Below are 15,995 nucleotides of genomic sequence, written 5' to 3' on the forward strand. Positions count from 1 at the left end.
GCTCATGCTCCAATACGTCTGTTAGTCTATAAGGTGTCACAGGACTCTGCTATTTTATCTTGTTTCCTCTCAAATGGGTTATGCTAATACATAAATATAATCAGTTGTCTTTGTTTTCAGTGGTATCATGCTACTTTAACACAAGTGGTTTCTTTTCTTTTTGTTTCTAATATATAATTGTTTGTGTAGAATACAACTAACAGACCAGATCCTATAAGCATTCTCATTATGGGATGACCACAGGGCTTGAGAGCTCTTGAAGAATTGAGTCCCATTATGTAACATTAATAGATTAGCCGGTCCCCTTCCAAGCTTTATTTCCATTGTTTTCTTAAAGATTTTAATAAACACCCTTATCCGCCTTATGATTAGAAGGTGTATTTTAATAATTTTTTTTAGGTAGACTGCATTTAAAAGTAAATATTACATTCACATACTTATCTAAATCTTCATTTACTACACTGTTCCCATTAGCTGGGAGACTAACTAACAAGCTACAGCTTTCACCATTTACCTTTTCAACACGAGTCTATTTTCTGATTGAGAATCTCAGTTAGCAGAGATGGTGCTCTTTGACTAATGCACTGCTTCCAAAGCTCACCTCTCCAGGGAGACCTACAACTATTTATACTCACTGAGATGGAAAAATCAAACCTGAGACTCCAGCTGACACCAGCCTCCATTGCACTAAATAAAAACTATGTTCCTACGGCCCCAGCTACCAGGATGGGGCTTCTCTATCTTCCACACTGCCAGGGTTAGCAATAGCATACGCAAAAACTACAAAGAATTATCTATTATTAGATAATTACTATTGCAATAGTGCTTAGAGACCCAAATTAGTGTCCAAGCCCCATTATACTAGGTGCTTTAGAAACGTATGACAACATACTCCCTGTCCAGGCTTTGTTTGGTAGGAGGGAGTTATTGAACAGTTTCACACATCTCTGTTTATAAGACTCTTGTTAACCAATCCTACAGAGGAGAGTTCTATTCTATTCTATTCCATATTACATTAAAAACAAAAAATGCTATGGTAAAACAACACTAACGTTGCAAAGTCATGCTATCATAAGCCTTTCCCCCAAATCTGGACCTTAGCGTCCAAAATCTGGGTGCTTAGCATGAACCTCCAAGCTTAATTACCAGCTTGGATCTTATCTCACTGCCACCAGACAGGAATTACAGTGCCTGCCTCGCTCTGGTCCCCCCAACTGCCTGGAGGGACCCAAGACCAGACAGCTCTGGTCTTACTGGCAGTAAATACCCCTTCCCTTCCCCCTCCCTCTCCCACCAGACTTTCCGCTCTGGGCTAACTGGAGTACGGATGCATCTCTTTACAATCACAATAACCAAGGCATAATTCTTCCTCTATTCCACAAAGGACAAACCCCAAACAAGAACAGAATCGATTCTCTCTCTCTTTCCCCTCCACCAATCCTGGTGCTGCAGAGCTTAATCTCCGTAGATCTACCACCAGAGACATTCCTCCCCTTGTTCCTTGGGCCTACCAGAAGAAAACAAGTCTTAAAAAGAACTTTGTTACATAAAGGAAGAAAAACATCAAATTTCTTGTATCAGATGACAATAACAGGATCATTGCTTAAAGAACATGAATAAAACTTATGTCAAAAGGATGCATTGTAAACAACATTCCAGGCAGTTCCAACATGTAATACACCCAAACAACGAAAGGCCGTTATTGTTTTTTTCCTGTACTTACAGTTGAACAGAGATTAGAAGACAGAAAGAAGCTTCTCATAGCTGAGAGACAGACAAAAGACTCAGACCCAAGACAAAGAAGACCCACAAATTCCCTCCCTTAAGCTTTTAAAAAAATCCGGTTTCCTGACTGGTCCTCTGGTCAGGTGTTTGGTTCCCTTTGTTAACCCTTTACAGGTAAAAGAAACATTAACCCTTAGCTATCTATTTATGACACATGCACTCAAGGGTGAGGAAGTGCCAGAGGTTCCCTGCACAACTTTAATTTGGCCCCTCTGTGCATACGCACTATGCTATACTCTTTAATTATAGACCCTTCTGCCCCTCCCCATCTCCTGCTTCTTACCCCCCTCCCCTTTACCACCTCCCTCCCAGCTCCTGCTCCAGTCCCCCTGGCTCCTACCTGTTTTCCCTGCTCTAATCCTTTTCCGCAGTCTCCTGCCCCTATTCTTCCTATGACCCAGTTCCTGCCTACCCAACACTCTGTGCCTACCCCTATTCCTACCTTCTCAGGTCCTTCATCCCCACAGGCTCCTGCCCCCGTCCCTTCCTCCCCCACCCTTCATTTGGGTCAGGCTCCTGCCTTCTCCTCTTCCATGCTGCCTCAGTACCAGTAGGGGGTGCCCCGAGAGCAGAGGAGAAAGCTCTCAGTTCCTGTGCCTGGTGCACAGCGGGTCACTGGCAGAGGGGAGGCGCAGATGGAGGGACATCTCTGCTTACCCCCAGCATTGTTGGCTGGTGCATTCTCAGTAATTTTATAGGGATGGTGCATTACAATCTGGACAGCATTAGGACCTGTGAGGGCCTGGAGCATGCTCCATGCAGATGGAATCTTTGGAACATTTAGCTGCCAAAGTCTACTGAGCGTCTGCAAACTGACTGGTTGGTCAAATCTGGTGATTTTATTTTTCAAACGGGGATGGCAAAAGGCACTGCATTTTCCCTAATTTTTTTTTTTCACAGAAATGGCTGAACTGTGTGAGTTGCAACTTATTTTTTTTATTATTAGCCTGAGGCAGACACCTAGTATGGAAAATTTCAGTGTAAATGGCTAAAGTTTGGCAAAGTTACAAGTAACTGAAAAAAGACCCTTATAATGGAAAGTCAGGTAACCTTAACTATCGGCAGTACTACTTGTGCAAGTTCTTGTACAGCCCTCATTGCCATAGTATCGAGCACTTTCTACTAGTGTACTAAGTGACGTGACTAACATCTGTCATGTGTGGGTCATTTTCTCTCTCATCCCCTCTCTAGGGGGAAATTCTCTTGTCTCAGTCTCCACAAGATCCCCCTGCTTCTCCTCAATGCTACTACCTCAGTAGAGAGAAGGGAAAAAACCCTATCTAAAAGAATGACAAAGATGATAATAGATCTCAGACTTCGGTGACATTTTCTAAATCTTTTTGCCAAGAACAACAATAATTTATTTAAAATTACTTTATGGGATATTTAAACATTGAAGGGGAAAGACAAATTGGCCATGATTAAAAATTACTGAACTATTTTTCTTTCCCCCCTTTCCCCCCTCCCCAATTATACAACAATTTATCAATAAAATGGAACAAGTATTGCCTGACTGGGATTATTTATTACAGCAGAAGGCATTTATTTTTACTCACTCCTCCAAGAACAGCGTCCCTGTAATGGCTGGTTAGCCATGTGTGTTCTGTGAGCTTTCAGGGGAGGATTAAACTGTCATTTGTTTTATCTCCTTTCATGAAGTAACTATCATAATAGGAGTGAGGCAAGAGCTACATGTTGCTAGACTTGCTACCTTAAAGAGAGGGTAGGGAGCACTGGCATCTCCCCTGAAACCAAAGGAAATCTATATAATTTTTTTTTTATGTTCAATAGTGCCCTGCATTAAGTGCTCCCACTGGAAATTAATAGAGATTAGTTATCTCAAGAATATACTTCTAGAGAAGTAGAATGATCTGTATTTTTTATCTGATTCACTCACTGCATTTAAGCAACACAATCCAGGTTTAAACTTTTATAGCGATGGCATAGTTCAGCGTCTGCAGCGGAGAGCTGGAACCGGGATGTCAAATTAAAAAAATGGAGTGAGCCATGCATCTATTGTGTGGCCCTGGCTTGACAGCTCTAGTCTTTAACATATTCATCCATAACACTGGGTACAAGCAGGGCCGTTACTTGCCACAGCATCGGTCATTCTAGTATAGAGCTTCTTCGCTTGTAGGGTGCAAACCAGAATGTTTCATGCTGATGCCAGGCCGACCAGGCCCAGTGAGTAGCGCTGCTCCCACCCCCAGTGCGACTCACACAAATTCGGCTTAAAGGTGTCCCCTGTCAGGAGAGCAGGGCCAAATCCGAGCAGTGCTGCAACTCTGGAGATTGCCCTGATAGCCCCCCAGGACTGGAGCTGCAGGAGCCGCTGCTGTGGGGTGAGTGCAGGGTGGACTCTGAAACCCCCTTTAGGTCTCCACCCCTACCCACTGGAGGCAGGACCTGACCTCCCCCAAGACCTCCTACTTGAGGGCAGCACCTTCCTATGTAGTCGGGTGTGAAAGGCACTCATCATTCCCGGCCCAAAAAGGTTGGGAGCCACTGCTCTAATACCTCTTTGTCCCACTCCACCCTCTCTGCCTTATCTGCAACTCCACCAATAGCACTAAAGACTTGCAGTGCTCCCTCCCCACAGGTGAAGACAGAGAGAATCCATGCCATCAATAAGAGAAAACAGGTGGAGAACTGAGAAGAATGTACCTACCCATAGTTTTGCTGGGTGTATCTATGTCCAGTGAGGTGGCAAAGTTTGCAGATGATACTCACCTGCTCAAGATAGTTAAAACCAAAGCAGACTGCGAAGAACTTCAAAAAGATCTAACAACACTAAGTGATTGGGCAACAAAAATGGCAAATTAAATTTAATGTGGATAAATGTAAAGTAATGCATACTGTATGTATAGTTGGGGTTATTTTTTCCAATATGATGCTAGCTAATTTAGCTACAGCCAATCAGGAAAGAGATCTTGGAGTCATCATGGATAGTTCTCTGAAGACGTCCACAGAGTGTGCAGCGGCAGTCAAAAAAGCAAACAGGATGTTAGGAATTATTAAAAAAAGGGATAGAGAATAAGACGGAGAATATCTTATTGCCCTTATATAAATCCATGGTACACCCACACCTTGAATATTGCCTACAGATGTGGTCTCCTCATCTCAGAAAAGATATATTGGCATTAGAAAAGATTCAGAGAAAGGCAACTAAAATGATTAGGAGCTTGGAATGGGTCCCATATTAGGAGTGATTAAAGAGACTAGGACTTTTCAACTTGGAAAAGAGGAGACTAAGCTATGAGGGCGGTATGTAAAATCATGAGTGGTGTGGAGAAAGTGAATAAGGAAAAGTTAGTTACTTGTTCCCATAATATAAGAACTAGGGGTCACCAAATGAAATTAATGGGCAACATGTTTAAAACAAATAAAGTTCTTCTTCACACAGCGCACAGACAACCTGTGGAACTCCTTGCCTGAGGAGGTTGTGAAGCCTAGGACTATAACAGGGTTTAAAAGAGAACTAGATAAATTCATGGAGGTTAAGTCCATTAATGGCTATTAGCCAGGATGGGTAAGGAATGGTGTCCCTAACCTCTGTTTGTCAGAGGGTGAAGATGGATGGCAGGAGAGAGATCACTTGATCATTACCTGTTAGGTTCACTCCCTCTGGGACACCTGGCATTGGCCACTGTCGGTAGAGAGGATACTGGGCTGGATGGATGGACCTTTGGTCTGACCCAGTATGGCCATTCTTATGTCCTGCCTTCAGGTTTGGTGGTGCAGTGGAACTCGCTCATAGTGAATAATAATGACGATAACATCTACATTTCATCCATAAAGATCTCTAAGTGCTTTCCAAACAATGGGACACATTTTCAAAAAATGCTCAGCACCTAGCAACTCCCATTGTGACACTTATGGACAGACTTCCAGAGAGTTCAGCATCTGATATGCAGCCAGTATGCTGAGCTCTTTCGAAAATCTGGACATCTATGTTGTTACTTAAATGGGAGCAGAAATCTTCTGAAAATATGGTCCAGAAATCGCATCATCACTGAAATGCAGATGCCTCTGGAGAAGAAAGAGCCAACGTACATCCTGCTGCATGACTGCGTCAGGAGGGGATGAAGTGGCCAAGGATGCCAGGGGAAACCTACACTCTTATGAGAAGAGCCATATGTTCTCCCAGATCAGACAGAATATCAGTTTCTAAGGGTTTGTGGGCAATGAAACATTGACGACCATGCAGCTGCCTCTGGGAATCAATGGAAATGCTACATTGCTGTCTATGCCACAAGCCTGCATCAGAACAGGGCTTTCTGGCTGAGTTGTTGTTATTCGGATTCCACCTGTGGTCACAGGGTGCTAGACACTTTCTAAACGCAGAGGGAGACACGGTCCCTGCCCTGAAAAATGCAGTTAGGAGACTCTGTGCTCAACAGCGCATTTTGTCTGTCACCTGTACAGGATCACACCGTTACAGAAGTGCTGCGCTGTAGCTCAATGAAGCTGCCCTAGGATTTCCTAACATGATTTATAACCACATTATCCTGTTCACACTGCAGACAAAAGCCACGTGAGAACATGGGTGCCTGAGTTAGACAACTGCTTGTTGGCATGGCTAGAATTATAATATAGGCAGCCTGAAAGCAGCTCTTCAGTCATCACCTTTTATGGTTGTAATAGAGGGGTGGGGCCAGAAATTGGCCTGGATCAGTGGGTTTTTTGCTCTAGCTCTGACCATAATGGGGCTGCAGCGAGCTAACGGAGAATTTCCCTGGTGCAGGAATATCGTAAGTATGGCAGATGTTGCCCTGCTGCTGTCCCCGCATCCAGCCTGGGGGCCGTGCCTGGGGCTTGTTGGGGGCATGCTGTCGTAGGAGGAGGAGTGGCCAGAGCACTGAGGGCTGTGCAGGTTCTGGGCTTGGGGGCAGCTGCAGGCAGTTGTTGGAGGCTGCTGAACGTTAGATTGGCACCCTCTTCCTGAGCGGGGGTCATCTGTGTTGTGCCTGGCAAGGGGCGTAGCAGAGAATCTAGCCAGCACATTTTAAGCTAAAAATCTTAAATGTGACCATTTTTCCAAACGCATCCCCATAGGATTATTTCAGACTAACATCTGCTATTGGCATGGTGGATAGAAGCTCCTTCCCTTGGCATGGTTAAAACTAGACTGGACAAAACACTAGAAAACAGACCGTAGGAAACAATCCCACATTGGGAGAGAGGTGGATTGGATGATCTCATACTTCAGTAGTGTCCCTGTCTCTAACATCTCTACTTCAGTGTTACGGTGACATCCGGAGGGAATCCTGAGTTGAAGCTGCATGGAGATTCGTACCTACAGTGGAGATCAAGCGCTGCATATTGGCTACAGACTTATAGCGCTTACTCCTTAAGGGAATGACCAGATTTTCAAAGCAGCTAGGAGTAACTCTGTTCAATAGTTTAGGGGTCAGAAGCAGTTAAAATGGCTCCTTCTTTAAATAAAGGCTCACAGCCTCACCTTTCTTTTAGCTGCCTCCAGCTGAGCTGTAGCATTTCAAACTTTAGGCCCCATGTTATGCAAGTCTAGACTAAAGAATTAGGTTAGAATTTTTTATATATATAAAATAAAACAATTTCCAGCATTCTTGTTGTGATTTGTATCATGGGAAGCTGCTGGAGGATGTGTTCTTTCTAAAGCAATTGGTTTACAGCACAGGCAATGAAGGGTTCAGAGCTTCACTGTGTCCGCCGGCTCCCCAGCAGCCTCCCAAGGTCTGTTCCTGAGGCAGCACACAGCAAGCCAAGACCTTAAGACCTCTCAGAGCTCACCAGTAAATGCTTCAGCTTCACAAACCTAGTACTCAGGGATGCCCTGAGTGGACCAGAGTTCACCTTAGGATCCCTACAACCTCTGCTTCGTAGGGAGTGTTTGCTGCCAGCCTGCCCACTCCAGGATCCCTGTAGCTGGAACAGAGGGTCGAGGTGAGTGCAGGAAGAGCAGCTGCTCAAAAAATGAGGGGAAGAGGGGGGTTTCAGCAGAAATTTTCAACTTTCATCTAAAACCTTAATAAAAGATTTTCTGCTGAAAACTGAAAAGTTTTGACCAAAAAGGTTTTTGACCAGCAGTTCTGGGATTTTAGCTGAAAGGTTCTCAGTTTTTCAACAAATTATTGAAATGTTCTGAGGAAAGCAGGCACCGTCCATGCACAATTTGTTTAGTCAAAGTCCCTATTGTCTATTGAATAACAGTCTCAATGGAAAATTTTCAACCAGTCCTAAGCATAAAGTAGGGTAGGGTTGCCAACAGTCCCTTATTAAAAGGGATGTCCCTTTTTTTTCGTCGCTGTACAACAAGATCAGGAGTTGCTGAGTGCTGCAATAAGCAGCAAGAGATACCCCTGGAAAATATAGGTGAGTACTGCTTATTATTATTAATATAATATACGTTAGAATATCATTAATATAATATTGGGAGGAGGGGTAGGGTAGGGGGTGCTAAGAAAACAGTTCATTGTATTTCAAAAACAAGGTTGGCAGATTGGAAGATGAAGGTATTGCAAAGAGTAATATAAAAACTGTAGGCTGTTTAAAGGAGAAATTACCAGGTCAGAATATAGGGCACATCTTTGCATTTGAATAAGCAGGTGTTTGGCTTGCAGGAGAAGTAGGTTTTACTGGAAGAGAATAACATTTTCAACTAAAACAAGAATTACTTGAAATATGGTGTTTTGCAAAACTTTTCAGTGTAATTACAAGTATTTTGATTTCTCCAGAATTTCCTGTTTTTGACCAAAAAAAACCAAACAAAGAAATTCTGTATATATTTTTAAAAAATATTGACATGTTTTGTTTGGTGGTAAAATCCCACTCAGTCATTTTTTTTACTTTCCTCCCCCTTCTTCCACTGGAAAACGGAGAGGGGAAGGAGTAAAAGCAATGAGAGCACATGGGATTTTCCCTACCAAAATTTCAAATGAAATGAAAAAAGATTAATTTCTTCTGAAATTTTTTTGTAAAATATAGTTACCTTTTTTCAACCGGTTCTAGTTCTGGTGACACGTAGGATGGGACTTGGGTGTGTACAGCTAGGTATGAAGGTAGATATGATTCCTATACCAGAGATTTCCTTGATTTTTATGGGTTGCATTGATGAGAAATGCACTTGAAGCCCTGGAACTGTCAGTTAAAGTTTTTGGTGTGGGACAAGCATTGTTTGAGGTTGTGTGAAGATATTAATACCCTCATGACATATGGATGTGGGGTAACCTCAGACACTGAGCCTCCAAAAGGATGTTGCTGTTTCAGTAAATAGGGAGCCAGATGCTGTAAATTCAACATATTGATTCTTTCTTTTGTTATCCTGTAAGCAAACATTTGACACTCCTCTCTGATTTCAGTTCTCAAACATCATCTCCTCTTAATCTCGATGACATATAGAGTAACTGTCATTCAATCAAATCATTTTCTGTCCCTTGAATTACTTGTAGAATCCTCCCCTTAGCTGAGCAAACATTGTATTTTTGGAACACAGCTCAGCAGCTCCATTTTTCTTTTCACGAATCAGCCCCTAATAGCATACAGCACTTGCAAAATCACTGGGTCTATTGAGAAAAAATTAGTTGTTCCTCCGTGGTTGACAGTTTTCAGCAAACCACACTGCAGCTCCACACAGTTACAGAATAGTGATTAAAACTATGCCTTTAATAAAGCAACACTGTACACAGTGATGACACACTGCAATCTAAGAAGTCTCCCTTCTTGTTATGATTGGTATTCCCCAGATGTTTGAGTTTGAGCTTAGGCTTGGCAAGCTTTGTTGCTGCAATTCAACCCCAAAGCTTGAACAGCTCGTGTTTACTCTTGTAATTTATACTGTGAGATGATTTACAGACAGTTATGCACTTGGTTTCATGGCTACCACTTCAGACTAAGGGCCTGATCCTGCTGCCACTGAAGTCAATGGCAAAACTCCCGCTGACTTCAGTAGGTGCAGGGACAGGCTCAAAGGCTAACTGGTCTCACACTACATATCAGCCAACACAAAAAAAAGCAACAACAACGTTCACTTTTAAAAACAAACAGAAGAAAGGCTGAAATCTTACTTACTAGGAAGTCTTCTTCACAGTACACTTTACCATTGACATTGTAGAAGGCTTTTCCTCGCAGTCTTCTCCCTGTTAGTAAAATATTTTACTGTCAGAGTCTTGTACTCCATTTCTATAGCAAGAGTCTCCAATACAAATGTGTTTTTTTTAAACAGATGATGCACTGAACACCATCAAGAATGATATGTTCAACATTTGACCTCAGGGGCACTCCTTCCCCATTATTTCGCTTTTCTAATTTGCATTATGAGCTAATATTTATGTTACGATAGTGCTCTGTACTCAGTGGAGATTGAGGTTCCATTGTGCTAGGCATTCTACAAACCCAGAAAAGAGACAATCCTTGCCTGTAAGGGTCACACTGCTTGAATGCTCCTTTTATTAAAGAACAGTTGTTGTCCGAAAAGTATGAAATAAATGTCATGTTCTTACATAACATCTCCAAACACAATTGCATCTGCTAATACTGCTGACAAAAATGGCTTCTGTAAAACTCACAGGTGAGTGTATGTTATGGGTCCCTTGCTGTGCCACTCCATAGAGGTTATGAGTTGCTACACACACCTACTAGAGACTTGTGGCTTTTTAGCTCAAGCTGTAGTAGCTCTTAGTTTTAGTTTTGACGTTCCGGGTTCAATCCCTGGTGTGTCAGCCAAGATGGTGGCCATCGCATTTGCTCCTGTTATCATGTCAGTGCCAATACAGCTAACTGAGAGTGGTCTGGATTGTTCATCATCAATAAAATTGACAGCTAACTTCTAACTGATGGATCTTTATTACTGGCCATGGAACGCAGCTTGACTTTCAGATCCCAGTATAAGAAATTAGAAACAAAAGCATCTTAACTAACTTGAAAAACTGAGAAAATTTTATTAACACCCACACGCACCTTAAACTGGCAACATGCACAGGTGATAGAGGGGAGAAACAGATCTCAATTTCAACCTTTGACGGCTAACTATATTATAGTGCAGTTTAATTGTATTTATAACGTGCGTTCATCAATATGAACTCTGGACCTCTTTACAGTTTAAAAATATAGGACAGGCTTCAGATTAATCTCAACAAACACCGAGATATACAGGAACTCAAAACGCCCACAACCAACCAGTCATTTAGACACAAAGGGTCTGAGTCTCCTCTCTCTCTTACACTGGCATAAATCAGGAGTTATCTCAGTGTCAAAACCTGTGTGCGTAAGAGATGAATCAGGCCAAAGGAGTCAAACTCTTCCTGTTGTAACTCATCTCCTCGCCACTGAACTTTGTTCATCACCAGGGATTAATCTGGCCCAAGCTACCACCCATTCTAGTGTGCCCATCAAACCATTAAGAGGCAGTAGCTTGGGTAAAGAGATGGCAATGTGCCCTGTTAAGAGCCACATACAAGAAGCCATTTGCAGTGCACAACAACGTGATTGAACCCACCGACCTATGAACAATGCCAGGTACCCTATGCTTACAGGCCAATGATGACGCTCTTCGAATACACTAACTATATATACTGAACCACTTTTATTCTGTAAAACATGCACAATTCCTTCCCTCACCTCAAAGGAACAAACCTGGATACTCACAGACCCAGAAAAAGAGTAAGTTCCAGAGGTGAGGAGCTCCACCATAAACACAGGCTACCAGCCTCCAAGAGTTTAAATCTGAGGGCTGTTCACTGGAGAGCCAGTTAGCAGAATGCAGTTGAGGGGGAGGGGAGAAATCTTTATAGTTTCTCTAAACAACATTGAGGAAAATGTGATTAATTTTATATGTTTAAAAGTGTCTTTTAGAAACTGCTGCTGTGCTCTGACCATAGGAAATTATGTACGGCACAGAGACGTGAACCTGAGTTGACACTTTTGGGTAATCACATGCTGCATGTGGTTGCCTGGGGGTTTACTGGTATAGCCAAGGGAAATGTTTCCTTTCAATACAGATTCCTGAAGTGTAGCTCTCACAAGCTGCTGTCTCTTGGTGCTACTGGTAGGTGGACACTCATGTTTAAAGTCCCTTCTGTAAAATGGGTCCATTCATGGAAACAAAGTCATTGCACTATCTGACTGACTTATAAACCTTCAGCCAGATTACTGTTCAGTAGATAGACCCTCAAGAGGACCATTTACAGGAGTATTAAGGGACAGTTTTTCAAAGGAGTACATGTGTTAAATTGTGTGCACTGTCACTGCACCTGATTCTGCCTGTGTGCACAAAATGAGGCTCTTGACTGAGTGCAGTTACTCAATCTGCATGTGTGTGTGAATTCAAATGACCTTTGAAATTGGGTTCTCAATGTGAACTGACTCCTATAGATCCTCACTCAAAATGCAACCTGCAGCAGATGTACTGTGGTGTTTGGGAACAGGCAGGCAGCAATTTGGAAGATCACCACTGTGAGGACACAGACCATTAGTCTGAGTGACAGCGATAGGCTCTTTAGAGCAGTCTTACCTATTGGTAAGCTCTCCTTGTGATCATCTGAAATTTAACCCTTTAGTGACTGTGTGCCATGTAAGGGGTGAACATGCTGCCTCTTGGGGGTGTGGCCCAGGTGGAAGAGCTGTCCTTCTCTCCCTATGTCACCTCCCACAACTCTCCACTCTCAGTGATCCTTGTCTTCTCCCCATCATCCTGGCTTGGCTGTTGTAACCCTCCAACCTGCCTCTCTGCTCTGCTTGCAGAGGGTGGCTCCCAGATACCTCTCCCTGGCATGTTCTCCCCACCGCCCAGAGCCTCATCATTCCCTGAAACCTGCTTCCTATCCTTGCTCTGAGAAGCCAGGGCATAGCTGTCACTGCTCTCCCTCCTCCCCTATTCCATGCCTCCTCCAGCAGCCACACCCAGACCTGAACCCTCCTTCCACCTACCTGACCCCTCAAGATAAGGGACTTGGCTCCTGGAGCCCTAGTGCCTGCTCCTCATCCCATCAGTTGCTGTCCCCTTCTTCCTTTGCAACAGCATCGCCAATCCAGCTGGCCATCCCATAGCCCACTCACAAAATTCAGTGATCCAAGTGCATTCACCCTCCAGGGACAAAAAACCCGAATCACTGCAACCGCTCAGGCTCCAGTCACCTGCTTTAGAAACTTTTTCAGGCCAATGTGTTTGCTTTGTGTAAAAGAGACAGTACCCTACATGTGTCACCATCTGCCAAGGCAAAGATCTCAGCCAATCACAGAGCAGCCACATCTCACCGTATCCCCTTGTAAATGGCACACAAATCTGTGGTGACAGGACACAGCGCTACATGAGCAGCTGCCTTGTTCCCTTCCAGGCAACTCCTTCTCTCACATCCCTACCACTCATCCTGACAATTACTCACCTGAGTCCTGAGCTCAGCCTGAGCTCAGGGAACAAGGAGGCACTAGTTACATCCCATCCCCCTCCCTGCTTTCAAAACCACACAAAGCATGACAAAAATGATTTTTGTGGTAACATGAAACTCTCTATTTCGCTTGCATCTTTAATCACCTAGTAAAGTTCTTTACTGCCCCATACACTGTACTCCTCCACCATCCGTATTAACCCTTAATCACACAAGCCACTGGGATCAAGGCAACATCAAAGCATGGTTTCCATGGGTCTCCTGAAGTGTCACTCTGGCTCATTCTAAAAAAGTGTTTTTGCCAATCCTCTGCCTTGCCCCTAAACACATGTGGCTTGTGCCAGCTTGTGGAGGAGTTACACCCACTGTGGGCCCAGGAGCAGGAAGCATGCGTTCATCCGTAGTCACTGGGAAGATGGGGGTGGAAAGGACTGGCAGGGAGTTACAAAGGCTCTTGAAGGACAGAAAAAACCTCAAACGCTGTTGTCTGCCCAGACTGTGTTACCCAGCTCACAGCCAAGTGGCAGTCACAGATCTAATATCAAAAAAAGAGCTGCTGGGTGGTTCTTGACAGGGTGACATGGTTGTGCACACCCTCTGACTCAGAGCTGGTGGGCATAAGTACCTGCCACTTCCTTGCTTTCAGATGGTAGGAATAAAGTGGCCTCACTACGGCCAGGGGCTTCTGCTTGTCCACTAAGTAACATTCCCATGTTACACACAAGGATGCTCAAACCTGTGAGCCGGCGCAGAAAACTCACATTACTATTTTAAATGGTCATTCTCTCTTTCTTGCCTCCCTACACTCACAGTCACTGTCACCAGCAGCCCAGGCAGTGAAGTGCCAAAGCCTCTGCAGGGCACAGCTCCATGGAGAGTCCCCAAACCCAACTCCAATTTTTTTCCTGTAGCAAAACACAACTGAAGCAGTTCCACTGCATCAAGACTCTCCAGAACTGCAGAGGAGGGAGCATGATGTGACCCAGAGCAAACTGAGCCAAAAAAAAACCCAAATGCACTTCTTTTACTGAGCACTTGACTGGCTGCTAGTCGCCCTCTGAAATAATATAGCTTCAGCAAACCAGAGCACAGGAAAACTCGATCCTTAGTGGCTCACCACTGTGTGGCAAGTTTTCACCAACTGTACAGCATGCAACCCCTTGCAGCCTGATTAGACACTGCTCTCAGAAGTTACCGTTCCATATGCCCACAAAGATGGCCACCTCAACCTCCCCTTTCATACAGCTGATGTAATACAAAATGTCAATTTCTAAACATGATTTTAACACAGACTTTTATATAGCACCTTGTATCGCTAGATCTCACAGTGCTCCCATTTTACAGATGGGAAAACTGAGGCACAGATGAAGCGACTTGCATAAGCTCACATAACATATGAATAGCATAATGCTTCCTCACCTGGTAACGAGAATTCTTAATAATAACTAATAAGCCTAACAAACTTCTCCAAAGTAAAAGTCTTATTTGGTCAAGGATAATACAATAGTTAACTCACAAACAAGAAGTTATCATCCAAACACCATAAACTGCTACAGAACTTTGGTCTCTACATGTGTGTTTCAGAAAAATAAGCAATGATGTGCATTCCATTCACTGTCCTGAATAACTAAATTCAGTACAATTAAGCTTCAAAAAGTCAACAACTATTAGTCCAAAAAATAGCTGCTCAGTTTCCCCTTCCAATGACTGTATCGGTGTGTCCCATTGCAGGCTACTGTCCTCCTTTGCAGTGTATCGTAACCACTTTCTAAAAGTCAGAGACTGATAAAACCAGAAGCAACATGCAGATCGATCACTAAATCAGTTATAATAAAAGGCCTGGCCTAGAGTCCATAGCTGCTTGTAGGACTTTCTGTACCATCACTACAGTTGTGTTTCATAAACACAGGGCTTCCTTCCTCCTTCTGTGGTTTTAGCTGGATAGAGACCCTGGCACGTCTACCTTGTCTGACCAGTTTTCAACAGCACAGAGGAAGTGACTCTCAGCTTCACACCTGCCCAGTACCAGAAAAACAACAGGTCAGCCTGGGACGGAGCCTGTTTGTAGTGCAGGTAGGCATACCTGTGGTCGCTTTAATCTCGCTAGCCTGGGTAAGAACAGCAGCATAGATGTGGTGGCATGGAGTTTATCGCAGGCTATCTACCAGAGTAGAGGCTGCCAGGTGCATGGATATGCAGTCTGATTGCTAGCAGGTGCTCAAGCCTGAGCCACCATATCTACACTACCATTGTTACCTGTGCTACTTTGATTAAAGTTAGTGTGGCTATGCCTACCCATGCTACAAACACATGTTCACTTGCAGTGTAGACTTACCCAAAGAAACTGCCTAGTCAGATGCCCTCAGGCCAAGCAGTGGGGCTGGACACAGGGGCCGTTGGCCTAAAAAGAGTTCAGAGTTCCTACTGCACATGCTCAAAAATGCTGAGAGTAATGCTGAACTCAAGAGTCTTGATGTGGATTCTCTGGTAATTGAGCACATCCAGGTCAACAAGGCCCCCAAAATGCACGGGCCTATCTGCAGAGCTCACGGTCATATCAACCCCTACATGAGCTCCCCCTTGTCATATTGAGATGATCCTCACTGAGAAGGAGCAGATTGTTCCAAAGCCAGAAGAGGAAGTTGCTCAGACGAAAAAGGTCTCTCAAAAGAAGCCGAAGAAGCGAAAACTTGTGGCTCGGGAGTAAATCTGACATAACAGACGTACATAAATAAAAAAGAAAACTGATAAAAAGTAAAAAATGAAAAAAAAAGATTATCTACTGTTGACACTGTCAGCCCCTGCTCCCTCCTGCCTTCCCCACACCTCAGCTGGTGTTGACAACAG

At 43.8% G+C, this 15,995-nt stretch overlaps 1 protein-coding gene across 1 annotated transcript in view; it reads right to left on the reverse strand.

Moving 5' to 3' along the window:
* WTIP (WT1 interacting protein) overlaps positions 1-15,995 on the reverse strand; it is a 129,900-nt gene that overhangs the window by 22,820 nt on the left and 91,085 nt on the right. Inside the window, exon 3 of the mRNA XM_032766690.2 lies at positions 9,835-9,902. Coding sequence (XP_032622581.1) covers positions 9,835-9,902 — 68 coding nt within the window. The remainder of the gene's footprint in view (positions 1-9,834; positions 9,903-15,995) is intronic.

The sequence above is a fragment of the Chelonoidis abingdonii genome, chromosome 19 (assembly GCF_003597395.2).
Source record: "Chelonoidis abingdonii isolate Lonesome George chromosome 19, CheloAbing_2.0, whole genome shotgun sequence".
Lineage (NCBI taxonomy): Eukaryota > Metazoa > Chordata > Testudines > Testudinidae > Chelonoidis > Chelonoidis abingdonii.